At 41.1% G+C, this 16,422-nt stretch overlaps 2 protein-coding genes across 4 annotated transcripts in view; both read right to left on the bottom strand.

Annotated features, from left to right (window-relative positions):
• Window positions 1-3,950, bottom strand: part of shroom3 (shroom family member 3) — an 82,828-nt gene extending 78,878 nt beyond the window's left edge. For both annotated transcript variants that reach the window (XM_085413385.1, XM_085413386.1), the window contains exon 1: window positions 3,342-3,950. In XM_085413385.1, the coding sequence (XP_085269511.1) occupies window positions 3,342-3,500 (159 nt within the window). In that variant the 5' untranslated portion in view covers window positions 3,501-3,950. The remainder of the gene's footprint in view (window positions 1-3,341) is intronic.
• A 5,268-nt stretch (window positions 3,951-9,218) lies between these two features.
• Window positions 9,219-15,677, bottom strand: LOC146665665 (uncharacterized). 2 transcript variants are annotated; one of them, XM_085413383.1, is made up of 7 exons: window positions 15,542-15,677; window positions 14,496-14,615; window positions 13,038-13,412; window positions 12,785-12,898; window positions 10,693-11,268; window positions 10,306-10,422; window positions 9,219-10,220 (listed from the first exon to the last, which is right to left on the bottom strand). In XM_085413383.1, the coding sequence occupies exons 1-7, from the start codon at window positions 15,621-15,623 to the stop codon at window positions 9,619-9,621; spliced, it is 1,986 nt and encodes a 661-aa protein (XP_085269509.1). In that variant the 5' UTR covers window positions 15,624-15,677; the 3' UTR covers window positions 9,219-9,618. The 2 variants fall into 2 exon arrangements, with proteins under 2 accessions (XP_085269509.1, XP_085269510.1); XM_085413384.1 differs by lacking the exon at window positions 15,542-15,677 and having other exon boundaries at window positions 13,038-13,365; window positions 14,496-14,614.
• Between the last annotated feature and the right edge of the window lie 745 nt (window positions 15,678-16,422).

The following is a 16,422-nucleotide window of genomic DNA, read 5'->3' as shown; positions in this document are numbered from 1 at the left end:
AACCGATACTGAACCTGTTTAAAAGAACCAGTGGACTAGTGTGACACTTAATACACACCATTAACTGGTGTGTATTTTGCTTGGCCACAACCAGCATAACCCTTTAGATTATAGATTATAATATATAAATCTTCAGCCCTGAGCTGGGTCTAAATGAGTCCACTGGTCTTTGCTTTTCTGGAAAATCTCAATATCATGTCATCTAGGTTGTTTTGTTCAACAGCTGCGAGACTGGTGAAAACACTGTGAGTGTAAAGGAGGCTTATCAGCAGATTAGAATTGACGGTAAAAACACATCTTTGCATCACCAGATTAATACATGCATATTCCTGTGATTCACTGGGTGGTTTTTAAAAGTTATATGGCTTAAAAACTGGGACATATGAAACACATCCGACCAGCAATCATCAAAACAGGCTGTAAATAAAAGAATCAGTGAAAACATGGCACTTTCAAATGATCTCAAACCAAAACGCTGAACATAACCTGCATTTGACCAAGTTATGTGTTCAGCCTGTTACCATGGTGAATTAGCCAGGTAAAAAAAAAGAGCAACTTTCATGACACAGAAAACTCTGACTATTACCTTGACACAGATTGCCAAAAATGTAATATCCTTTTGGAGTACAGGCCTCAGATTTTGCTTAAGGTTAGCAACCAAAGTGCAGTTAGCCAGTTTATCAAATTATCCAGGCAGGTTTGTGACCTTAATGGCAAGTTTGGTTGAATTGCCCGACTTATTCTTTCAAAACAGTATTTTGTGTAAGCTAGGTAGCTTGTTAGCTACCTTTAGCTCAAACAAAGCTAGCTTTGATCCTAAAAGTGCACTTAAAATGTTTGAGTCTTTTATAAAAAACAAAGTTTTAAATTAAATCATAATAATAAATTTTCAATAAATAGCATTTTAAAAGATGCACAACGCAAAACTAAATAAAGCCCTGGATCTTTTTCAGGTTGAGTAAACATTTCAGTCCCAGCAAAGACTTTGTTCACCTTTACACTGATGGTGTAACTCTGGCACACACACAGGTCATGAGACCTTCAGATTAAAACTCATTAAGTTTTAATCTGAAGGTTTAACTTTCCTAGAGCCATCGCTGTGACCTCTGACCCCAGTTCAGCACAGCGTTGATACAAAACAAGCAAAGTGTGCCAGGTCTCTTTTACGGTTGGTTGGCGGAAAAAAGAAGAGAATGAGTGAGACACACAAACAGAAAAGGAGACAGGACATAAAGAGAGACGCAAAAAAACTGAAGCGCGACATCATGCTGGTGTTGGGGTCAAACATGGAGAACTGTGCTAACGCCAGCCAAAGTACAGCACAAAATAAAAGCATGATTGTATTCAAAAGCAACCAGGAAAACACATTATTCACATTCTTGTCCTATTTTACAGTGTTTGGCCTCCATCCCAGAATAACCTTCACAGAAAGACACACACACACACACGCACGCACGCACGTACCAGCCTGGCGATTTGCATTTTAATAAAATGAGGCCAGGATGGTGGCTGTAAGGATGGAAGTGGTCATCTACTAATGATGATATCAAAGGTTTTGGGCTTTTTTCTTGGCTTTAAAAAGAAGAAGAATTAAAAATCCATCACAGATTTCACTGACTCTTTGGCCAAAGTGTGGCTCAAACCTACAGCTTTCATTGGGCCATATTTGATGGTGTTGACTCAGGCTGACTCAACTTACCCAGAGGTCCATCTTATATGAGCTAGAGGTCAAGTATGTTGTGATGTCTGGCTCACACAATACTAACCAGTGCCATAACTAAGCCATGACTGCCAAAAGTAGCCAAACTTGGGCCCATATTTCTCTGCCGTCTGGGATGATTCTGGGCAATGAAGCGGCTGGTAAAGAGTAACACTTTCATTACTGACATAGTTATAGGGGTTACTGATTATTGGCGCATCGAGTGATTTATTTATTTTGAATTTGTTTAAGGCAAAAAGCCTCAAAGACAGTGAAGCTTGAAAGCAAAGACTACATGTGAATGGATATAGTCACCAGTAAAGTCTTGATTTTGAAGCCTCAAGCCAAGTGTTTTCTTTCCTTTTCTGTTTTTTGCTCAGGTTTTCCCCAACACAGGTTGCACAAGTTTATTTTGCAATCCTTCTCATCTCATGTTTCATATACTCTTGCTGGTCAGGTTTCTGCTCTAGCAGCCGATGATGTCACTTTGCAGTTTCTAGTCTCGGTTCTGGGGGTCAGACAGACTTTAACTCCACTTCACAGACTGCAGCTGGGAGCAGGCAGCGGTTATTGTTCTGCAGCAGAGTTAAAAGCCCATCCAAGAGATGAGGAAGCTACTGAAGAGGCAGCTGATTATTGCTCCTGAATATATCGTTTTATCTGTTTGTTTATTTTATAAAAGCAAAACGCACATACGCGTGTCTGTACAAACATAATCATTCTCAGTCCATGAGAAAAACTGCCCACATGGCCTTCTTGATGTTTTGAAACCAGACACAATGAGTGAGATGTGGATCACACCATTTTATGAGCCTGTTACAGATGTATGTGTTTATTTTGTCCTGCCTCATCCTCCTTTCTGCCTTTAATGGGACCATAATTTATCAAATGAACATCATAATCTATTTAATAAAACTTAAAACGAGCAAATGAAACCATAAAATCATCAGTAAAGTGTGTATTCAGATCATAAATCATTCGAGAATTAGGCTCAATTACCCACAGACTTCTATACAAACCGACTTCAAACCAGAGTTGTCGCCCCCTGTTGGTCATTAGAAAAAGAAAATGCAGAATTAAAGCTCTTCCACATTGGCTTCATCTTCCAAACCTCTGTGGTGTCTTTTAAAGCCTGCCCCGTGCTAGGATGTAAAAATCAGAAGATCTCGGCCTCACCTCCATAGACATTGTCCTTCTGTTTCATGCAGCACATTAAATTAGAGGCAAGTGCTACTAAAAGGCCTGACTGCCCCTTTGAACTGCAATCTGTGTTGATCAGGTGTTCGCAACAACAACAACTTTAATAACTTTTCTGCATATATTTAAAATACATTTAAACTTCTGCCACTGATATGCTGTAGTTACAGATTAGATTTGTGCTGTGTGTTTTATTATTAATGTATTTTATGTATTTCTGTTTTATATTACTGTGAAGCACTTTGTGGTTTTTATCCTGTGAAAGGTGCTATATAAATAAATTGATTTGATTTGATTTACAGTTTAGAAATAATAGTATTCACTGATTCATGCAAAATCAATCGATATGATTGGAATAATTATTCACTCTTTCCCTGTTTCCGGCTTCCCGTCATGCGCAGAACAGGTCACAAACACAGCAGGCCTCACACGTCCTGTCTCCTACCTTGGAGATGATGAGCGGCTCTCCGTGCTCCAGGCCACCCTGCAGGGTGAAGCCCCACGGCGCTCCTCCATGCAGCCGGGCCTCCACCAACACCCAGCCGCCTCCTTCTCCTCCACCGCCCGCCGCCTGCTGGAGCCCCGCCCGGCCACCGCTCTCCATGCCTGGCCAGGGGGAGCGCACACTCCCGGCTCCTATGTCCTCAGCCTGAGGAGGATAAAGTGGAGGTAGAGAGGGGACCGGTGTGAAGAAAACGAGCTGTCCTTCACGAGTGCATTGCCGTCATTCATTTATAACTCCTCGTTAAGAGCGAAGAGAGCAGGAGGTGTCCGTGCGTTTCCTGCAAAGTGCATTCCTGGAGCGCGCAGAGCGGCGGTTCCTCCGCCGGAGAAACTCCTAAAAAACACCCCGTAGGAGTCTGAAAGGAGTCCTAAAAGTTTACGGAGAGGAGAAGGCCATCAAATTTCCACATGAACGAGAGGCAGCCCGAATCAGATCTGCTCAAACACAAATCCAAACCTACTCTCCCTCTCTCTCTCCCTCTCTCTCTCTCTTTCTGTGTCTCGTCCAAAAATCAGTTTAGCATCACAATAGAATTTACTGCGACTCACTGAGCGAGGAGAAAGGAAAGAGACAGGGGGAGGGGGGAGAGAGGGAGGGACAGGAGAGGTAGAAGAGGAAACAGAAACTCTGAGAGAAAGGAGAGAGTTTTAAAAAAGGTGTGAATTAAAAAAGGACACTGGGATAAAAAGCTGAGTGTTTCCTCTGTGTGTGTGTGTGTGTGTGTGTGTGTGTGTGTGTGTGTGTGTGTGTGTGTGTGTGTGTGTGTGTGTGTGTGTGTGTGTGTGTGTTGATGAGCAACAATCCAATCCTTCGCAACTGAATCTGAATCCTTTCTATTCACACTGGAGCCAGATTACTGGATTTAAACTGGATTAAACTTCCTGGTGGATCAAATCGTTTACACGCTGAACAGTAAACTGACAAAAAGCCAGAATATAAGCTTAGTTTATTTATCCCCCAAAAGTTGGGGGATTCCTTTCTTAAAACACATTAAAAACATACCATACGGCTTAAAATACAAACAAAAATTAAGATAATCTATATTTTCTCCCCAAGTCTGTAAACTTCTTTGTTACAGCAGTTAAAAAAATTAAACACAACAGTGTAAGAGTAAGACAGAACAAATGTCCCAGCGAGGTATAAAACCAACATGGACTGAATGGACTTCTTATATAGTGCTTTTATACTTAAATGCTCAAATCTCACATTCACACATTCACACCAGCACTTTTGCTTAAGTGCTCTCTATCTAGCATTCACACTCCCATGGATGCTTTGGGTTCAATATCTCGCCAAAGGATACTTTGGCATGCAGACTGGAACAGCCAGGGATCAAACCACAAACCCTCTGATGACCTACTCTACCTCCTGAGCTACAAACACCCCTAAAATAAATACAATAAGGAAGGGGGGGACTTTAACAGAAACTTCACAAACTTGCAAAGTCATATATACTTCATTGGTATCACGATCACGGTTTTGTGTTTTGTGGATGATGTGGTGTTTTTTTTGGCTTCATTGAGTGGTATCCTCCAAGTCTGAGGTCATGGTTCTGAGCCAGCAAAGGGTGGTGTTCCCACTCTGAGTGGGGCAGAAGTTGCTGTCCCAAGTGGAGGAGCGTCTTTGTGTCTGTCCTTCTTCTTCTTGGGGTGTCTGCAGTGAAATGCGTTCTTTGCAGCTTTGTTGCAGTGAGTAGACAGCTGTTGATTTACTCGTCAGCATATATTCCTACCCTCATCTGTGACCACGAGCTGTGGATTGAAGTCGCAGAAGTCGCTTCTTCTAAAGGGTGCCTGGGTTTGGGACATAGAGGAGGTTGTTCACTAATCGGAAGGTTGCTTGGCTGTTCTAGTCTGCATGCCAACGTATCCAAGGTAGCTAACTCCAAATTGCTTTCATTCATCATAGTATGATGAATGTTAGCTAAAAAGAATCTGCACAAAGTAAATCAAGCCCTTATTATTTGGTTTACTGCTCTTTTTGAGCATTTTTTTTCTAATGAGCTAATTCAGTGGCTTGTGATACTAAAAAATAACACATTTGAAACGTTTGAACGTCATTAGCAAAGTTGTTATGATGCCATAAATCTATCCTGTCAGTCCATGAAAGGGATTTCACAAAGACACTTTTGTGTTCCACATTTTGTTTTCTCTCACTTTTATTTGTTGATTACATTTTAATCACTAAAAAATTACAAATTTCAGTCACCTCTCACATCATTAACACCACATGTTGAAAAACGATGTATCCAACGTGTTTAAATGTGACGCCAAATGGTCCTTTATGTCCATATGTTTGTGAGTTGGTGGGTGGAGAGCTTTGGCTTGAGCTGGGTGTGTTAGCACTTAGGAATGCGGTTTCAGTGAATATCATCAAGTGTATCATCTAACAAAGGGTTAGAGGTTACAGGGTTACTATCGAGAGTAGAGAATGAAAAGGCTTTAGGTGACACAGTGACGTTTTTCACCTGAAGCTCAGCCTGCAGGTCAAACAGGTGGCAGGTGAGTCAGACACAGGTGTCAGTATGACTCTGTCCTGCTTCATTCGCAGGTAAATCTTTTAAATTCGAGGGTATTGGATACTATTTAGTGTTTGCATTGTACAAATACTGTGTAATACATTCAGGACAAACTCCACAGGAAGAGACTATCATCCAAACAGTTGTAGTTTCTGAGGCATGACAGATATATGGAAACTGAGGCCGGTGCTGAGGAGGCTGCAGTATGTTAAGAGATTGCCATCTAGTGGATGGCAAGAGATTTACAACCAAAAGGCTGTAAAATACCAGCGTCATTTGACCTTTTTTTCCCTTATCAATCTTGATAGTATGGATTGGGCATCCATCCATCCATTCGCTTCCGCTTATCCTTTTCAGGGTCGCAGGGGGTGCTAGAGCCTATCCCAGCTGTCATAAGGCGAGAGACGGGGTACACCCTGGACAGGTCGCCAGTCTGTATGGATCGGGCAAAATAACTGCCCATGAACTGAGAAAAGTCAAGCGTGCAGCTGCCAAGATGCCACTTGCCACCAGTTTGGCCATATTTCAGAGCTGCAACATCACTGGAGTGCCCAAAAGCACAAGGTGTGCAATACTCAGAGACATGGCCAAGGTAAGAAAGGCTGAAAGACGACCACCACTGAACAAGACACACAAGCTGAAACGTCAAGACTGGGCCAAGAAATATCTCAAGACTGGTTTTTCTAAGGTTTTATGGACTGATGAAATGAGAGTGAGTCTTGATGGGCCAGATGGATGGGCCCGTGGCTGGATTGGTAAAGGGCAGAGAGCTCCAGTCCGACTCAGACACCAGCAAGGTGGAGGTGGAGTACTGGTTTGGGCTGGTATCATCAAAGATGAGCTTGTGGGGCCTTTTCGGGTTGAGGATGGAGTCAAGCTCAACTCCCAGTCCTACTGCCAGTTTCTGGAAGACACCTTCTTCAAGCAGTGGTACAGGAAGAAGTCTGCATCCTTCAAGAAAAACATGATTTTCATGCAGGACAATGCTCCATCACACACGTCCAAGTACTCCACAGCGTGGCTGGCAAGAAAGGGTATAAAAGAAGAAAAACTAATGACATGGCCTCCTTGTTCACCTGATCTGAACCCCATTGAGAACCTGTGGTCCATCATCAAATGTGAGATTTACAAGGAGGGAAAACAGTACACTTCTCTGAACAGTGTCTGGGAGGCTGTGGTTGCTGCTGCACGCAATGTTGATGGTGAACAGATCAAAACACTGACAGAATCCATGGATGGCAGGCTTCTGAGTGTCCTTGCAAAGGAAGGTGGCTATATTGGTCGCTGATTTGTTTTTGTTTTGTTTTTGAATGTCAGAAATGTATATTTGTGAATGTGGAGATGTTATATTGGTTTCACTGGTAAAAATAAATAATTGAAATGGGTATATATTTGTTTTTTGTTAAGTTGCCTAATAATTATGCACAGTAATAGTCACCTGCACACAGATATCCCCCTAAAATAGCTAAAACTAAAAACAACTTCCAAAAACATTCAGCTTTGATATTAATGAGTTTTTTGGGTTCATTGAGAACATGGTTGTTGTTCAATAATAAAATTATCCCTCAAAAATACAACTTGCCTAATAATTCTGCACTCCCTGTATAAAAAAGATCTGGTAGCTGATAGTAGATAGTGAAAACTGGAACTTTTCTGTTTGTTATTTATCTCTTATTTAATTACTTTGGTGTAGTATGAATGTCATTTGGAGATCTTAATCAGTAGGAAATTCTGTGAAACTTATGAAAATACAGCTAAAAGTCCGAAATCTCATTCAGGCTGATTGTGGCCCCTGGGCCTTGTATTGACGATGGCATGATGTTTTTGCTTCAATCGTGTTCCAATAAATATTTACTAATTACATTTTTTTTTCCAGCTGCATCTTTAAAAATGTTTTTGTGTTGCTTTGAGCCCAGTGCTTCCTGACTGTTATAACTCCAAAACCTCTTCTTATAAACTGCTTGAGCTCATTTTAAAATGAATATGGACTGCTTGGCTTAAATGTACTTTTATAAAAAGCTACTTAACAGCAATATATTTCAAATTAAAGTAGGTCTTAAACACATCCCTTGGATGGGAATCGCTGCCAAGTTGAAAGGTCGACTGTAACTTGTAATATCGTGTTGTTCAAATCAGAGCTCAAGTTAAACCAGGTTTGATGTGTCAAAGAACAAAATGAATAAAGGTTTGTAAATGTAGGTTTATTTGAACAAGAACGTTCAGTTACTGTGATTCTGATAAGGCACTGAATCGAATTTAAACAAACGCCAGCCAAAAAGAAAAGTAATTACATAATAATAATAAAAATAATAATAATAATGATAACTAAACTGTTAGTTATAGCATGTGCTGCAATTGTTCAGTATTGCATCAAAACCATTTATACTTTCCAAAAGGGAAAAAAAAGTGTTTTTTTTAACTCTTTACATGTTGACATTTTTTCATTTTAAGATAAGTTTATACAATTTTAACAAAAGTAACAATTCTGGCTTTGTAAAAAAAAAGAAGCAGCAAATTATTTAAATATTATGACACAATAGGATTAGAACAAGTTAAATAAAGAGGACACACATGAAAAGTTTGATTACATTTCTACAGGATCTGTGGTCAGTCACTGCCAACAGCGCAGCTCTTTAAGATGTCGGTTTGTTGACAAAGTGCTGAACCCATCTTTTCCTTTGGCACTTTCAAAAGGACTCTTGATCAATAAAGTCTTTATACGTGAATGTCACAACCAAGTCTGAAATTACACAGCACTGAGCGTAGTTTCACTGTATCTCTGTAAACACTGAATATGGGCCTGGTGATGCTGATTTTAAGTGGTGGATGTACCAGTTTGGGATGAACCTCATTACTTTGGGATAAATCTGTACACAAGAAAGACGCCTCAGCTTGCTGTAGTGTTCTCAAACTATTTGTAAATAAAACTCAGTTTGCTGTTATCTATGACATCCGTGCATAATCTGCAAGAAGGGCTTGCAAAATTTCAATAAAGTGCAGAATTAGGGAGCCAGGAAGTGAATTATATACATTTAATTAGTGTTTATATAGTATCTGTTCACAAATCTGTGTTTTTGTTTAGAAATTTTCAGGACTTTGTCCTTTGCATAAAATGCTTAAAAGTGTTCCTGTCACATTAATGCTTATCAGCTATATTGCTGCTTTCAGTGTATGTTACAGTATTACTTACATAGTTAAGTTTTCCCCCCAGAAATGTGGGGTCATGTGTTTATTGTTAGTTTTCTTTTGGGGGGGGGGGGGGGGGAACGACTTTATAAGTTTTCTTGCTGACATATTCATCATGTTTGTGATGACAGCGTTCAAGACAGTTCTGAATTGCGGTGAAACAGTTTTCTGTGACTTTTAGGTCACTTTATGTCACAGCATCTACGTCTACATTGAATCTAAAGCCGAATGCCACAAGTGTTTTATTTAATCTACATTATCAATGCTGTGTTTTGATAAGCATGAAATGTGGGTTTCTCACTATTTAAGCTGTTTAGCTCAGTTCATTTCTATTCTGCATGATGTGGATGAACAGGAAGTGGAACAGCTCCACGTTGGAAGAGCCCCTGAAAACTGAAATCGTGGTTATTATGATCATTGTACCGAAGTTTTGAGATTAAAGAGTCACAGCTATTAGAAGAGATGATCATGAGATCTAGACTCGGGCTGAAATGAAATGAATGAATAAGCACACTAAACATCCTCCGACATGCTGTGAATCGTCTCTATTATCTTCTTCTTCAGCTTCCTCGCTTTGTCAGGCGGCGTCTCATTCAGACACTCCTCCACATACCTCAGGAACCCTGCGTGTGGGGACGCTGCTTGAGTCTGACATAGTGTCCTCATGAGGTCCAGCACCTCGGTGGTGGTTGCCCGGTGGCTCGCGCGCTTGCGTCCAGATACTCTGCTGTCTGTGTGGGAGGAAGATGTGGAAGGGGAGGGGGACGAGGAAGGGGAGGAGTGCTGGGAGTCTGGGGGTGTAGGTGAGGGGGGGGCTTTGAGACCCCGCGTGTTCAGCTTGGAGACAGTTTGGTTGGTGGCACGGTAGTGTAAGGGGGGAGGTGGGGCTTGGCTGACCATATGGAGGAGACCGGTGTCCTGCAGCTGGCAGAAGTGGACGTCCTCGGGCTGCTCATCCTCGTCGCAGGAGTCGCAGAGGAACATGAGGTCACGGTAGTGCTTCCACTTTGGGAGGTAGAAGTCCTCCGAGCCGCACGTTTTGTTGGAGCTCACCGCCTTGTGTTCACGCTGGAAGATGGTTCGCAGGTTCCTGAACTTCGTCTTTATGTCTTCCACTAAAGGATGAGAAATGACAGAGATGCTGTGAGTTCAGATTAAAGGCTCCGTGTGGTGACAACATTAAGGCGGCAGGAGTGTTACCTGTGAATGAGACCGGCTCGTTGTTTGACAGGATGCTGCTCAGTGTCTCCAGCAGGCTCTGTCTCAGCAGACGGTTCCTGTAACTCTCAGATTTGTGGTTCCACAAACAGCTGTGCTCTGGAACAGAAGAAAACCATCAATTCTCACATCAAACCTGGTCGTGCAACTTTTTTAACCATGCATGGCAGTGGCTGAGATGTACAGCGACTCTCTCAGCTGCCTCTAACAGCTGATGACCACCATAACCAAACACGCAGCTCCCAGCACATCACTACAAACACAACAGAGGAACAAAAATCTAACATCTCTCTGTTGCAGTGATAGATGTAACATCCAGGGGGTAAGTCTAAAGGGTAACAAGCATTCATGATGAGTGGTGCCACCTACTGGAGTAAAATGAGATGAGCTGCTGAACTTTGGCCTCGCTCCAGAGGCAGCGGGTGTCAGCACTCAGTCTGTTGTCTGGCTGAGCCGAACTGGCTGTAGAGAAATTTAAAGGGGAGGGGTTGGTACAGGATCTGGTGTCTGGCAGTGAACTGGATGGAGAAGTTGGCAGCGTGGAAGTGGCTGATTGGCTGCCTAGTCTGAGGTTATCCGGAGCTGCAGGGAGGAACATTTGGTACCCTGCGCTTGTTTTGGCGTCGCTCTGAGTGGAGCTGGAGGGGGTAGAGGCGGTGCTGAGTTTGATGCTGCTGGTTTGGTTGGAGCTGGAGGAGAAACTGCTCAGGGTGGAGGACGGGGTCTGGTTTCCGTGCTCCCGATCCTTGTCTTCTTGCGGCGTCAGGATCTGCAGATCTTCAGAGCCGTCGTCTTCGTCGCAGGACTCGCAGAGAAAAAGCAGCTGCTGGTAATGTTTCCATTTGGACACGTAGGGTTTGTCAGACGCCCTGCTTGCCTGGACCGCCTTGAACTCGCGGTTAAAAACAGTTCGTAGGTTCTTGAACTTGCACTTTATATCTTCAACTGCAAAAACAGCAACACAGCATCACTTTATGCTGGAAAACTGAAACATTTAGCAGCTCAGAGCTTCTGGAGATTGAAGAACACAAACATGACTTTATTATTTTGAAAAAAATGTATTTTTCTTTCATTTTCTATGCAGACATCTAACTGTATGAAATCACTGTGTGTGTATATTTCAGCTTATGTTAAAATAACGTAAACATATATAAAGGAACAGTTTCACAATTGAGCTGTGGAGAGTGATAATTAGTATTTCCCAAAGATTTACAGTCTGTGCTTTGGATGAGTGGTACTCATACTGTTAAATTGCTCCAGTGCAAATCTTTTAATTACAGAGTACTTTGAGACACACAAACTATGGAGAGGTATGATAAGCACAGCTCACAGGGCTATAACTGCTGGGAATGGTGGTCCATTTCAGTAGAGCAAGAGTACATCCTGTGAGCAGGGGAATGGCATTTTCTCTCAATAACGGCAGAGAATAGGGTAAAAATAACACTATTAAACAAAAAGACCAACATTTGTCCAAACGGAAATAAAACAACATTTATATCCTTCAGTTTTTCCTATGGTGAAGCTATAAGAAAAGTAAACAGCACATTTCTTATAATCAGCACTGACTGGTCAGTTAAGGATTTACAATGGGACGTTCTGTCCTGACGGTGCCACTTTCCAAACATTAACTAGTGGTTAGAAGGATAGTTAAATCACAGCAGAGACCTGCATGGTTTATAGGAAGCTGCTGGTAGTTGAAGGTGTCTGACTTTCTGCCATAAAGGTTTATAAGGTGCTGTAGCGTCACTAATGCACACAGAAAGAATTTTTACTACAATCAAATCCTCTAAAATTCCCCAAACTGAACTCTATTGTTCATGTCATCATGTCTATCAATAACATGGTGGAAATTTCCATAGAGCCTCATTCACTCTTTACGAACTGCAGCCATTTCTGTACAATGGGTTTAACAGGATGTGGAATAACTCTCCTCGACTGACTGAAAGCCCAATCCAGGAGAGCCATTCAAGGTTTATAAAGAAATCTTACCAAAATATTGAATTATTCCTTTAAAAGCTTCCAAAATAACTAAACTTATCAAGAGAATGTGAAGAAGAAACTGCCATTCAAAAAAAGTGATGTTGAGGAGACATTAGCTGAAGCTGAACTGGGATTGGGCTCTGCTTTCATGTAATACCAGTTTGTACCACAAGATGGGGCAGCCAGTCAATGTAACCTTTATTTAACCTGTCAAATTTCTTAAAGAGGAAAGGGCAAGGCTGAAAAGAACTACCACACATCAGAAAACAATACAGCCACCAGTAAACCGCCCCCTAGTGGTGGAAGTTTTAGCCTAAATTCACATACACTAAATAAAAAAATAGCTTTAAAGCAGGGACTGTTCAACTGGGGGACAACAAGCCCTCAAACAGTCTGAGGTATGCAATTAGGTGAAGAATCCTGAGTTTGCTACTTCTGTAAGAAAACAACAGAAAAAAAAGTGAAAAACGGTGATGCTTACCTGAGAACAACACTGTGTGGTCAGACAGCTGGCTCCTCAGCGCCTCCAACAGCCTCAGTCTGAGCTGACGGTTGTTGTGGTTTTCAGACTTCTTGTTCCAGAGACAGTTGTGCTCTGTGGAAAAAAACACACAGGAATCCCGTCAGCTATGAAACTACTTAAAACGTTACTTAATCTGAGGTTTTTGTCTACGTATGTACTGCTCTTCAGTAAAAACACATGATTTTGAAGATGAAAAAGATCTTTTGTTTACCACAATAGAAAGAAATCAGAGCTCGCTCCCTCTCTTCAGTCCAGTAACATTTAATCATGACACTGGAGGGAACACAGGTGGACGAGGAGGAGGCAGACGAGGTGGACGGGGTGGGGAGGAAGGAGATGATGAGTCCTGGGGAGGTGAGGACAGGCTGGCCCTCTTCCTGCAGAGGGTTCAGTGGTGACAGCGGCGGCTCACCGGCGGCGGGGTCGTCCTGGTCCCAGCAGCCCTGCAGGAACATGAGCTGATGGTAGTGCTTCCACTGCGGCACAAACTCGTCGTCCGGGTTGCACGCCTTACTTGCTTTAACCATTTTGTACTGACGCTGAAAAGTCGTACGGAGATTCTTGAACTTGTTTTTGATGTCTTCCACTTGGGAAAAAAACCCATATAAATTAGTTAAAGGGTACATCTGACTGTCAAACCTCACACTCGTCAGCTGATGAGCACACCCCGGATCATGTTTTCTCACTTTTAGAATAGCAATAATTTGAAATAATGGACTTAATATTTTACTAAAAATATTCGACTAATGACTGAGCCATCAGGAAAGTGGTTACTGAGGCCACAGAGACTCACACAGAAGCTTGAATGGGCTTATCCTCAGCCCAGTGCTACAAAGCGAACTCAACATACCCACTGACAAGCAGCATAAGCGGTTACACAAAGCTGGTTAACAACTTGTTAAGTTTACCCAGGGCTTCCCCTGTGTGTACACATGAAAGGGGTGCTGGCAGTGCCTGACCACAATTACTGATAAGTGTACTGGTAACAGAGCAGCTGATTTTTCAAAGTAAGATGAAACTTGTACTATGAGACGATATGAAGAGGTTAACCACACAATACAGACTGAAAGAAACAGCAGTGTGTGCAAGAGAGGAAAAGCACGATACAGTAATATCGTATTAATGGTCTGTACTTAAAGTGCTTTGATCAGTAAGACTGGAAAAGAGCAGCTATCTGACACCATGTTTAAATGGTTTCATTCTTTCAGCTGCAGTTCAACAGCCAGGGTAAACAATAAATATAAAAACAGAATTTAAACTTAGGCTGAGACTAAGTGGAAATAAACCCGGAATGTACAAACAGCTGTCAAAGCTGTCACATATCAAAAATTATATATAGTTTTGTCAAAAATCATCTAGCCTTTTTTATTCTTTTCAGATGCTGCCATCACCACCCTTTCATGAGAACGTCCTCTTAGCTCAATAAAGCCGGTGTTAACTTACCGACTTGATAACCACCTGTGTTACTGCTCTGCCTGATTGCCGTTGTTAGGATAAATGAAGCCAGATAACCAAAATATATCCTGGGAATTGCTGAGCTTGGTTCCTAGTACTGGGCACAGAAATTCCCCTGCTAGCCATTAATGAGAATGCAGGTTTATGGTTTTACTTTTATTACACACATAGTCTATGAGTTTGACAGATTTGGTTTATTTTCCTGCTGATTTACCTGTGAATGGGACTGGAGGTGGGAGAGTTGACAGCAGGATCCTCAGTGTTTCCAGGGTTTTCCATCGCAGCTGCCGGTTCTTATAACCCTCAGACTTGTGGTTCCACAGGCAGCTATGCTCTGAGAAATGAAACAAAGAAGATATAGCTAAAATACCTGCAGCTTCACAGGGTCTAGAGTGTGATAAATTAGAATAAAATCAAAACGAACTTGTACTCTTAGTGTGCCTCTGTCTAAGGGACCAAACCAGGCAGGAAAAATGTAAAACAACATTTGCAAGGTCCAAAAATTTTAATTTTTCCTTTAATTTGGCACCTATCCCAGTAACATACACATCAATGTTGCGTTCAATTTCATCACTGTGGTTGTTGTTTAGCTCTTGTGGTGCTATCTAGTCTCTATTAAAGTTAGTTGTTTTTCTTTGGCCATGTTATATACACGATAACAGTATTTTAAAGATATTCCTATGTGGAAAACTGTGGGAACATCTGGAGACATTATTCATTACTTCAAGAAGGATATTTCATTCACCAATTTAATTATTCTAACAACCTGTAATTATTAACAGCTACACACTTATTAATAACAGCCATTTTTAAAATATGTTTAAAGCTGTTATTCACTATGATAAACGCTACAGATCTAAAAAACAAAACAAAACAAAAAAAACCCCCACTGGAGTAATGTTAGATACAGATTAAATATAAAAGTCTGCTCTTCTCATTTAAATTAAATCAATTGGCTAAAAGTATGTTTTTATTTAGTTTTTTTTTATTGAATTGTGCAGAAAATAGCTCATAAAAACATGCAGAGAACTGATTTTTTTTTCAGCCGATTTCAGTTGAAAAACAGCTAACTTGACTTCAGTTGCTGGTCGCCATTGCTCGTCTCTTTCTGCTGTCGCTCATTGCTAACAGCCGTTGGTCTCGTCCAGCAACCGTTGCCCACAAATGTTGCAGCTTCCGACACATCAACGAAAAGGGCAACTTTTAAAAACGTCTTTACACGCGGTGTGAAAAGAGTCCGCCAAGGAGAGTGGCACTTACTGGAGAAAAACGCTATAAGCGCCCTCTCTTTCTCCTCCGTCCAGTACCTCTCCGGAGTGAAGCTGAACGGGGACACCTCCATGTTTGATGTTGCCGTTTGCTCCTTCTTCTACGCGGCTGCACGGTCACGTGATACAGAATCCGATTGCCGATTGGACGATTTCTAGAGATTCCTGAATAAATAGCCATATTGCCCGGTAGAGGTCGCTGTCGGTTAGTGTTGTTTTCCTTCAACAAACAAAAACACTATTTTATGTATTTTATTCATTTTTCAAGTTTAATTAAAATTGCTGAGCTTAGTGATTAAAATCAAGACGACTGACTTTTAAAAAATAATTTAAATACATTTATAGTAATTCATTATAACTCTTTAAAAGTAACATTAAAAGGTAAAGTTAAGTTAAAATATTAATTAATTCTCACCTTATAGCAAAGGCAGCCAAACACTAAAAACTGCCAATAGCCATAGAGCTTCAATATGGTGGAAACCTGAAAAATATAGCCTAAAAAAGAAATCAAACTGAAAAATTATTACATAGACGCTCAAATCACATTGGAGAAAAATGGGGAAAAAGGATGTGGACAAAAAAGCTGCATATGATAATAAAAAAAATGCTCAATTAAATAGAATTAAATTAAATAAGATAGAACAATGAGCTCAGTAAGTAAAATAATAAGTAAAATTAATTCCAAACTGCTGTTATACTCTTAACAGCTGACTACAATAATAAATCTATTAAATCACTGGTCTGGGTGAAATATCCAGTCATTTAAAAAGAAATTTTAAAATGATGAGCTGCAGCTGATTGGGGTAAAGAGAAGCAGTTATATGGCTCTTGGGAAAACAAATGACAGCTGGTGTGAGTATGGAGAAAGGACTA

Source organism: Rhamphochromis longiceps, linkage group LG7 (assembly GCF_057381845.1).
Source record: "Rhamphochromis longiceps isolate RC_006_pf linkage group LG7, R_longiceps_female_GT1.1, whole genome shotgun sequence".
Taxonomy (NCBI): Eukaryota; Metazoa; Chordata; class Actinopteri; order Cichliformes; family Cichlidae; genus Rhamphochromis; species Rhamphochromis longiceps.
Note: the sequence above shows the minus strand (reverse complement) of the source record. Positions and strands in the feature narration are given on the sequence as shown.